This window comes from Dryobates pubescens, chromosome 23 (genome assembly GCF_014839835.1).
Source record: "Dryobates pubescens isolate bDryPub1 chromosome 23, bDryPub1.pri, whole genome shotgun sequence".
Classification (NCBI taxonomy): Eukaryota; Metazoa; Chordata; class Aves; order Piciformes; family Picidae; genus Dryobates; species Dryobates pubescens.
The window spans coordinates 12,509,968-12,520,490 of record NC_071634.1 but is presented as its reverse complement, the minus strand read 5'-3'; the positions used below and the strand labels follow the sequence as shown (position 1 = coordinate 12,520,490).

General features: G+C 54.5%; 1 protein-coding gene across 1 annotated transcript; it reads left to right on the top strand.

The window, feature by feature from the left end:
- The first annotated feature begins 4,877 nt into the window (after positions 1 to 4,877).
- NKX3-2 (NK3 homeobox 2) lies at positions 4,878 to 7,521 on the top strand. The gene is made up of 2 exons (XM_054172256.1): positions 4,878 to 5,524; positions 5,890 to 7,521. Exons 1-2 carry the CDS (start codon positions 5,119 to 5,121, stop codon positions 6,363 to 6,365), a joined length of 882 nt encoding a protein of 293 aa, XP_054028231.1. The 5' UTR covers positions 4,878 to 5,118; the 3' UTR covers positions 6,366 to 7,521.
- The last annotated feature ends 3,002 nt before the right edge of the window (positions 7,522 to 10,523 follow it).

Here is a 10,523-nt window from a genome sequence, read left to right as displayed (position 1 = left end):
GGAATGCATAGCCATTCACTGGAGCAGGATGAATCCTAGCATTAAAACAGGAGCCAAAGAGAAGAGTTATTTCAAAAGAAGGCCTCTCCTGAGCTCAGGTGTGCAACAGGGCTCTCCACACGCACACAGCTCGTGTGGCCTCCTGGCACCAGGTGGCAGAAGCGACCATACAGCTTCACTCTTTGTTAGGAGCATGATGATTAGGGAGACCGTGTGTCTTTTCCTTTTCAGGGTCTTGCAAGGAGTGATAATCCAGGACAAAAACAGCCCTGCAGTGAAATAAAACATCAGTACTTTTTTTTTTCCCTGTGCTTGGTACTCTTCATGCCAAACCTTGACTTTTTATTGTAAGGATGAAGCAACAAGAAGGAGATTTGTGTTGGGTTCTCCAAAAACAGTAGCCCTGAGCAATAAAACCGGGCCAAATTGTGTCACTGTATATATGCACCCAGCAAGAGTCAAGCATTCCTTTTGGTTTGGTTGTAAACTCCTATAGGAGTGTTTGTGTTTGAGCCTCCCAGCCTTCAAGGGAATGGGCTTTTCCCCATATAAGGAATATGCACAGAGAAGATATTACAACCTGCTGAGCTAATTTGCAAAGAAGTTGTCAAATTCATAAGATTAAAGTTTTCATTGTCAGCGTTACATCTGCTCGTTCTCCAAGTTTAATATTCAGCTGGATTCTAGAAATCATTCAGATTCTTCTCTTCACTATAGGCAGTGTATCTTTTTGTCACTAAAGTCCAGAAACATCTTTATAGCTGACATCTCAGCATCAACACAGCATCCTCGCATCAACTGCCAAAAAAAAAAAGGCAATTAGAAGGCTGTGTGGAGCAGTTACTTCTGTGAGGTCCCTCACAAAATGCATGGAGAAATCCTGCTACAAACTTGATTTAAAGATGCGGAACTCTACACCTGCTGTGCAGCTACGGTTACATTTGCTGGGAAATAAATTGTTATTATGTAAGTAATAAGAGTCTAAACCTGATCAAAAGCAGATGACCTGATGGTTTTTTTGTGCAAACCCAGCAAGTTGTCCACAACATGTTGATGTGCGTTTGCTGCACAGACAGCAAGGAGTACAGCTAGAGTGAAAACCACGAATCAAATATTCACCAACAGAGCCACAGAGGATTACACTTTCCTTGTAAGAGGAAGTACTGTTTGTGCTTCCCTGGAAGACCCAGTAGAGACTGGAGAGATCTGCATTGCTCTGTGTATATCAGGAGGCAAGCTAAGAACAAATCTGAGTAGACAGGTTCTTTCTAGGGAAAAAAAAAAATCCCACTTCCAGTTATATATGATATTACCTACCACTATGCAGCACTCCCAAGAGGGCTACTGCGTGGGGCAGCCCTGGGCCGTGAAGCTCTTTGGCCTGTCTCAGAGCTAAGAAGGGCTCAGGGGGCAGGTAACTGGGACAGAAGGGGGGTTGAAGAGCTCTGCCTGAGAGTTGGAGCATGGAGGCTACATCACTAAACAGTTTCCCATATAGGGCAAATCCTACTCTGAAGGAAAGGTGATAACATCCCCTTTTCCCAGTGCAAGCTACTCCCACACAGGGGACCATATGGATCTTTAATATACAGCATTGTATATTGTTTGAAAAGCATGTGCTCTTTACAAAGGTTTTATGCTGCCACTCTCAGGTAGGTGTGCACTGTCTTTCGCATGTTTATCTGATGCTTTCACAAAACATCCATGAGCAGAACGCAGCCTTCCAATTCCATCCATGCTGGCACTATATGCATGTCATGCTGTAGCCCGGCAGGCTCTGCTCCCGGCTTTTCCCAGCCCGCAGCATCATTTGACACCGGATCCTGGGAGAGGGCACTGGAGATGAGACTTTACATCCCTTTCCCCACCTGAGTTGGCCTTAATCTGGCCCAGTCCGGCCCCGGGGAGTCACCACGGCCCCGTGACCGAACGCCTCCTCCCCGAAGCCCAGGGCAGTGCGGCAGGGACGCCTCTAGATGGGGCCGCCCGTCTGCTGGCAGAGCCGGGAGGGCGAAGAGGGGCGAGACGGGGTCCTCCGGTTTGGGATTAAGAGCCGGAGGGCTCCGGTGGCCGAAAGAAGAGGCAGTTAACGGGGCACGGCGGGGTTTGGGGTTTCCTTGCTGCAGTGTAATGAATACACGTCTGTAAAACGGCTGATCCAACACAATAGATACTTTTTGGCTGCTTCCAAACGGCCCTACTCGCTCGGCTGCCCATCCCACTACCCTTCTCTCCCCCCTGAGTCTTTTCCTAACAGGAGGAAGCCTTGAGCCCAGTTTCTCCTACACAGGCTCAGGGGGAGGGGGCTGCGCCCGCCATCGCCGAAGAGCCCTTGCCCTCTGGTGCTGTCCCAGCTGAGGGCAGCCGGGAGCCGGCTGTGAGGCTTGCACTCGGGCGGCCAGTGCGGAGCAGCAATGCCGGGCCGCTGCTCTTCCCCCCATACCATTCTCCCTCCCTTCCTCCCGCTGCCCGTCTTCCCCGGCGGGGCTGGAGGGCGGGTGCGGCGAGACCACCCAGCTGGCCCCCGGCCGCCGCAGTCCCGGCACCACCGGACCTGCCTGGCTTCCCTCGGCCGCTCTCCTGCGCCTTACCCTCACTGCTGCTCGCTCTGCTCCCGGCCTCCTCCCCGGGCATTTCTTCCAAACAGTAATTTTATGCTGGGGAAGAGGGCGCAGAGACCGTCCCAGGAGGAGGCAGAGAAGGGAGAGAATATAAAAAAGAAATAATAAAAAAGAAATTTAAAAAAAAAAAAAAAAAAAAAGGAAAGAAAGAAGGGAGGTGGCTGGGTAAATTAACAAAGAATTACAGCCATTGTAAACTAACCGCAGGTATTTCCAAGAGCTTGAACGCGAAACCTTGTAAATCAGAGTTCGCGGGCTAGAAACTGCCTGTGCCGGAGCTCGGAGGGAGGCTGCGGCGGGGAAAGCGTCTTTGCTTCTTCCTCCTCGCCGCTCCCCTGGCTCCAAAGCAGCCGCCTGCTCTGCCTCCTGCTCGGTGGTCTGCCGCACCTGGCCAAAGCCCGAGAACAGAAGCGCAAAGATGCGGAAAGGTGCCCAGGACGGTTCTGCCTGCACTCCCCGTCTCCGCCGTGCCCAGAGCTCCGCTCCAACCCCTCTACCCAAACCACAGCTCTCCCGACCCGCACCTCCAGCCTTGGAAGTGCTGAGCCCTGCCTCTCTCCCCGCGTCTCCCTCCACGCATCTCCTCTGACACCCCGAATTTCATTTCTCAGCTGTTTAGTACCCCTTAAAATGCCCTTACAGGGCACCCTTCCTACACCTCCTACACATCTTCTCCTAAGTGGATTTCTCGCACCTTTCACAAATGCCTCTTTTTTCACCCCAGCTCTTAAAAATATCCCCTTGGGAAATCTCCTAAGTACATCATGGCACCGAAGTCCTGGGTGGCAGAAGCGATGGCTTTCTTGGGAAATACCCAGGTGAGAAAAAGGGATAATGAGCGAGTCCGAGCAAGGCTATTTAAAACAGGATGGATTTGTTCAGAGAGATAAAGCCTGTTCTCCTTCAGTCACACAAAGGTACTCTCCGGCTTCGTGCTGTGTATGAAAGCGGGGTTGTTTTGGTTTTTTTATATATATATATTTTCTAGGTAAGAATGATGACTGAAATATTTAATTTGTGCCAGAGTCGTTGATAATCAATTATCATGGCTTTGTAGCATACCGCAAACAGGCGATAGTCTCTGCGGGATCCTGTAATGAAATGTGGGCACACGCCTGTGAAGAAGCAGGTTTAACACCCCGGGAATAAGGCTTACGAAACGAAACCGAGTTTGGGAATATCATTTTCACACTCTTTGGTTCCTGACGTTGCCGCGTCTCCCCAAAAACCACTGGCGAAGGGCTGGCATGTCATTTCTCGTGTACCTGCTTGATGCTTTCACCGTGTTGGTTTTGGGTGGGGGTTTTTTGGTGTTTTTTGTTTGGTTGGTTTTTTTCTGTTAGCTCTGACAATACAAATAACGTCTGAAATAAATAAAAGAGTGATGTTTTGGGGCACATCGTTGTTTTGGTAACGACTCTCGTTTACACAATTGCCGTGCGTATAATAGTTTCTAAAAGCTTCACTTTTTAGGGCCATTTTCTTTCACGGAAAGGATCTTCTCGAGGAAAGCAGTCTTTAATCTGCGAGAAATTGCCCTCCTAAATAGGTCTTTAAAAGCCCCGTGGACCGAAGACCGTCCCTAACATAAACTGTCCATGTTTTTAAGCAGTAGGAGATGTGAGAGCCCATTTTGATGAGCCAGTCGGGGCTATTTTGCTTTTACAACCACCGGCCGAGCGGCCCGAGCTCCGGGCACGTCTCCCGCGGCTCACGCATGGCCCCAACCCCGGCGTGGCAGTGCTATCCTCCCGACAGATCCTGAAACAAGCCGTTTCCAGAGACCCTTTCCAGAGCAGCTCGCATCAAATGCTTTCCAGCCTGCGACCTTGCTCCCGTTCCCCCGCGACTCTTGCCGCCGTGACCGGACCCTTCCCCGAGGCCGGGTTTATTGCCCAGCTGGGCCGAGGCGCGGCGAGAGGGGAAACATCCTGAAAGGATTATTGTGTCTGTTTCTGGGAGGCAGCGGCTGCTCTCCGACGGGCCTGTCCCACTACGGACAGTAGCGGACGGCGCGGTGCGTCGGGGGGCCGAGCCACGCGGGATGCAAGGGGTTAAAGCGCCGTGCGCCCCGCCGAGCGCCCCGCGGAGCTCCATCGCCCCGCGGCGAAAAGTAGCCAATCGCCAGCCGCGCTGTGCGGGGGCTGCCCAATGGGAAGGCGCGGGGCCGGCGCTGTCAGGCGGCGGTGAGGGATGACAGCGCCGCCGGCAGAAAAAGGAGAAGGCGGGCGCGGGGCGGGACAGAGCGGGGCGGAGGCAGCGCCCGCGCCGCCAGGGACCCGCGGCGGCGCCCGGCGGAGCGCGGCGCGGCGGCCCCGGCCCTATGGGCGGGTGGGCCGGCAGCGGCGCAGAGAGGCTGCCCCCGCTGGTGCCCGCCCTCCCGGCGGCAGAGAAGGGCCCGGCACTGTCTCGGCCGCGGCCGGCGATGCGGTTGCCCAGCTGAAGGCGCGGCCGGGGTCCGCTGCTCGTCCGCGGGGGGCCGCCGCGCCACCGGGACATGGCCGTCCGCGGCGGCAACGCCCTGACGCCTTTCTCCATCCAGGCCATCCTCAACAAGAAGGAGGAGCGCGCCCGCCACGCGGCGGGACGGCCGCCGCCCCCGGGAGCGGCCGGCGGATGGCGGCTGTGCGGCGCCGCCGAAGGGCCGCCGCTTCCCTCGCCCGCTGCCGCTGGTGCCCGTGCTCCGCGGACGGCAGCGAGTTGGGACTCGGACTCGGCACTCAGCGAAGACCCCGAGGGCGAGCGGCGCTCCGAGGAGGAGGGTGCCGTTGGCAGCGCCCGCCCCGCCGAAGCCGTGGACGGGATGCGACCGGCGGCGGTGGCGGAGGAAACGCAACCTCCGGAGGCGGTGGAACGGGACTGCGCCGGGCTCAGTGACAGCGAGATGTCCGCTGCCGTCTCAGGTAGGGGACATCCGCGCGGGAAGGGCAGGAGGGTCCCAGGGAGGAAGGGGGAGCTGGAAGATGGCAGGGACTTTTCGTTGGCACCGTGGGGGTTGTGGAACGGACCCAGGCTGTGCCGGGGCCGGGGGGGGGGGGAAGCCCGCAGAACGCATCCCATAGGACGAGGAGAGCCCTTTGCCCGCAGGCCGGGAGGGCGCTTGGTGCCTAAAGAAAGCGAGAAACCCCCGGCTGTCCCGACGTTGAGTTCAGCAGCGGCTCGGCGGGGTCTCCGCCCGCCCCGTCGTGGCAGGCTGCGGGTCCTGCGGGGATGTTGGGTATCCCGGCGTCTGCCAGCCCTGACCGCCGTGCTTTCGCCCTGCCCGCAGATCGCAGCCCGCCGGAGGAAGAGGACGGAGCGGGCAAGTGTGGCAATCTGCTGCAGGGGGAGGAGGAGACGGCGGCGCCGAAGCCGCGGAAGAAGCGCTCCCGCGCAGCCTTTTCCCACGCGCAGGTCTTCGAACTGGAGCGGCGCTTCAACCACCAGCGGTACTTGTCGGGGCCCGAGCGGGCCGACCTGGCAGCTTCTCTGAAGCTCACCGAGACGCAGGTGAAGATCTGGTTTCAGAACCGGCGCTACAAGACCAAGCGGCGGCAAATGGCCGCTGATCTCCTGGCCGCTGCCCCCGCCGCCAAGAAGGTGGCCGTCAAGGTGCTGGTGCGCGACGACCAGAGACAATACCACCCCGGCGAGGTGCTGCGTCCACCCTCGCTGCTCTCCCTCCAGCCCTCCTACTACTACCCCTACTACTGCCTGCCCGGGTGGGCTCTGTCCACCTGCACCGCAGCCGCTGGCACCCAGTGAGCGGTACACATACATACCCCTCCCCCCTCCCCCTCCAACCTGCACCGACACACACACTGGCAGCCAGGAAACCCATCTCCCCTCTACCACCACCATCCATCCACCTATCCATCCAGTGTCTCAAATCCAGAGCCCCAGCTGCAGCTCTCAGTGCCTTGGACAGTATTTATTATTATTTTATTTTTATTATTAATATTGTTCGGATGGTTCCTCACCCTCTCCTCTGCCAACGTAGGACTTCTCAGCCACCCCCACCCTGCCCCTCACCCCTTTCCCACCCTGCCAGCCGAGGACTCTCACAATTCGGCACGACTAGTTCATGGTATCCATGTTGTCAGTGTATTTGGTGTAGACTTCTCGTTTGTTTATTTTATTTCGCTTTGGATTGGTAGAGACTCGATCTTGTGTGGGAGAGAGAAAGAGAAAGGGGGAAAAAAAGGAGAGGAAAAAAAAACACCAAACCAACCCACAAAACCAAATGCAGCTCAAAAGAGGAGATCAAGGACTCCCTCGGTGGATTGTAAGGAAGATTATTTTTGACGTCTGTTTGAGTCCTTGGTCTTCCAACTCGTTGCAAACTGAGTGTGCCTTGTATGGTGCTGAATGTAAGGAAGCCTCTTTCAGACCCCCCTGCTCTTGTTGCCCATGTTATTCCCGTACTCCATGATCCCTGGCAAAGGATAAATATGTCAGAAAAGGGTGAGACTTATACTGAAACTCCAGACTTCATATTTTCCTTTTTTCCTGAGATCTTTCCGTGTTTGGGGAGGGAGGAGTTACGGATTTTTCGCACTTTCCGGTTGTATTAAAGTTGTTGTTATTCTTATTTTTATATTCAATGTGAATATTTTTAGTCGGGCTTTTAAAAAAAAAAAATAATGATGTAGTGGGAAATTTTAATACCATCAGTGCCTTTCACAGTTCTTCTGCAGACCTTTTCCTCCCGGGGCAGGGATTTCTGATCTGCTCAGCAATGTAATTACAGTTTCTTTTCTTTCAAGGTAATTCATTGCGCTTATTTTCTGCCCTTTCCCCCTCGTTCCCTGTCTCTTTTAATGGCACTGTGCACTCAACTAGATTATTTACTTCAAATGAATTGTGAATGTTTGTAAGCTATCCGCTGTACTTTTTTTGTTGTTGTTTTGTTTTAATTTATAAACTTCAGTTTAACACTTAGCTCTGATGCTTGTGTCGTTTGTGAGACTGGATACGGATTTCCCCAGCGACTTTTCCCCCGCGACAGACTTCAGGCTGTAGTTCAGACTTGTCCCTCTGTTACCCTGTCTGCTGGGAGCTGGCGCTAGGGATCGTGGGGCCTGGCGGGGACCTGTCCCTCCGGTCCCTAGGGCTGCTCTGCCCCTGTGCACTGTGCAGCACCTATGCTGGTTCCCTCTGAGGGGCTTGGGGTGGGCAACTTAAGGAGTTACTTGATAATACACATTCAGGATGAAACGAGCCCCGGGGAGCCGAGACTGCTGTTTTGATTTCCCCCTGCCCCAGTTGCAACGTGGATGCGGCGTGGATGTGGTGTGATCAGAGGAGCCCTGGGGATATCCAGTCGCTTCTCTCGGGTGGTCCAATGCGGGGATGGGCTTCAAGGGACCGTGCCGGTTAAATCCTTGGCAGCTGCTGGGGAAAGTGAGTAGGGCGGCGAGTTGTTTTCGTTCTGGTGGAGCCGGTTAGGGAGGCCAGGGGTAGCTGGTGGGCTGAGATTTCGGCTGGGGCTGCAGGATGTGACTTCGCGGCCCTCGGAGAAACGGTCGAGGCTGTCCGTATCCCAACACCAACGCGATAGCCGCTTGGGGCACCCTCCCATCAAGCCTCTGCGGAGAGCTCGGGCCCTCGGCACGGTACTGGCAGCACATGCCCGCTGCCACCTTCCGTCCTCCGGCCGCTCTCGCCGGTGCAGCGTTGCCAGACGGAGCGGGCAGCCTGCGCTGGGGTGGGCAGCTCCATCTGGAGGACCGAGGCCGGTCAACGGCCCTTAGAGGGACCAGATTTGTTGGTGGCTGCGATAGTTTCTCTACGCTAGTGCCCGGGCCTCTCTCACGGCGGCCACATTGCCCGAGCGCCACCGCTTCTCTATCGCCGCTAGTTCCCTTCCTCCGAATGCCGAGCGCGGAGTGACTCGGAGGAAGACCACACTGAACCCTTGCCCCCCCACTCACGGTCCTTGAAGGAAGCAGCTGGGCTCTTTCAGCCTCCTAGCCCTGTCCCTCTCCGGTTGTTACTTCGCTCCCCCCAGCCTCGAGCAGCCAGCGGTGTGGGGCCGGCTCTATTCGCCCTGCAGGTGAGCTGTGCCCGGTTGGCAGTCCGGCTGCCCTCGACGGTGGGGAAAGAGATTGCTCCGGCCTCAGAGCGGGCTCGGGGCGAGCTCTCTGCTCCAAAAGTCCTCTGGCCCTGGCATGGGAGGGGATGCCTTGAGTTTGGTTTTGTTCCGCCGCAATTCTGCCGGCGAAAAGATCACTCCAGACATAGCGGTCTGCTCTACAGCGAACAACTTGGTGGATGCGGCACGACTGACGTTTATTAGCCTGAAATAATTTTCCTTTTTCCTTTCTTTTTGCCTTCCCTCCTTCCCCTCTCTTAAATTGTTTCCTTCCGACTTTCCCACCGCTTTCCCTCTGGGAAAAATGAAAGTTTTTGGATGTCAGGAGCAGGATCTCCGTAGCACTAGGGAAGGTGAAGAGGAGCCCTTGCTCCTCGCAGACAGTTCAGTTTGCTCTCTTCTCTTTTTTTTGCTTCTGGGGATGTTTCTGCGCCTACAGCCCCATGTCCCCCGTGAGACTGAAACCTCACCAACACTGATTCCCATCCCAGCTCCGACAAGTTACACCAGGGGGTTTGGCTCCGGTTGGGATGGGGAGGAAGAGCAGCGGGGGTGGTTATCAGCGAAGCTAGTTATGGTTCCTATCGGACTCCGTGTTGGAGAGAGACGATTATCGCGATTTTCCCCCTCTCCCCCACCCCTCCCCCCCGTAGGCCACTGTGTTTTATTATTTTGTTTCGTGCTTGCTGATGGATATAGAGCTGTCAGGATGCTCCCGATAGGAAAAGAAACCATCGGTCATGAGAAGCTTCCTCGGGGTTTTCCGACTTGTAACTCTGGATAACGTGCGTGGAAAATAAAGCCTCTAACTATTTTGCTTTGAAATCGGTAAAACTAAGATGCATTTTACTCGAGAAAGAACTTGCTGAGAAAGATTATGCGAGCGAATTTACTGGGAATTTTAGGATTGTATTTAATTTCGATTATTGACGCTGATGAAATCTGTTATTTGGGAAACTTCAATATTTTCCACCAGGGAAATTTAATCTACAATTTAGCAGAATTTTACAGGACTTCGGGAGGTTTTTCTACTCCAGATTTTATTCATAATTCTACCATTTTAAATATAAAGAAAACTCTGGGACCCTTTTTGTCTTTTTTTAACGACAAAGTCCCTAGTAACCGTGTACCGTAACTGTACCAAGGCCAAAGGAATTAGAATGGATTTTCGGCGTTTAAGTTATCAGCAATACCTGGGCTTCAACATGCTTTCTCCACTCCCTCCTCCCTCACCTCCGAACATGCATTCAGCTCATCAGGCCATCCACGGCCGCAACATGAAAATAATCTCCCAAACGATATATCCCAAATTCAGCCTCACTCCCAAACTCTGAATGCATACAGGAGCCGTGGGAATCATTTTCCATCTGATCATGGACAAGCTTCAGTCTCAAAAAAAGCAAAACAGTCGCAGCAGAAAGAGGGAGAGAGAGAAATCACTGCTGCTACATGAATTTCGATTGTTGAAATGTAATGTAAATTGTATATATCTTTGCATATGTCTCCATAGGCGTTTGTGTTCGTGTTTTAAACACTCGCACAGGCGCAGACACCAATTCTACAGCAGGGAGGCTGCCTATATTTAGATAACTCCCTCTCTCTCGCAGGGTAATAGAACAGGAAACCACGTAGATTCCGCCCCCCACCCCGTCCCCACCACACGCACACTCTTGTCAGGTAGGAACCAGCGACGCTTCCCCTGGAGAAGCAGGAGCAGCAGAAGATGCCATAGCACGGGCTGTCCCGGCAGCAGCACAGCACCTGCCCAGCCTCCCAGGGACTCCCGGGAGCAGGGGCCAAAGGTGGCCTGAAGGTTAAGGGCCTCTCCC

Bases quoted from the DNA above. Each gene is read 5' to 3' on its own strand.
- NKX3-2 (XM_054172256.1), top strand. From the start codon at position 5,119: ATGGCCGTCCGCGGCGGCAACGCCCTGACGCCTTTCTCCATCCAGGCC. The intron at 5,525-5,889 runs GTAGGGGACATC...CCCTGCCCGCAG, and splicing joins GATGTCCGCTGCCGTCTCAG to ATCGCAGCCCGCCGGAGGAA.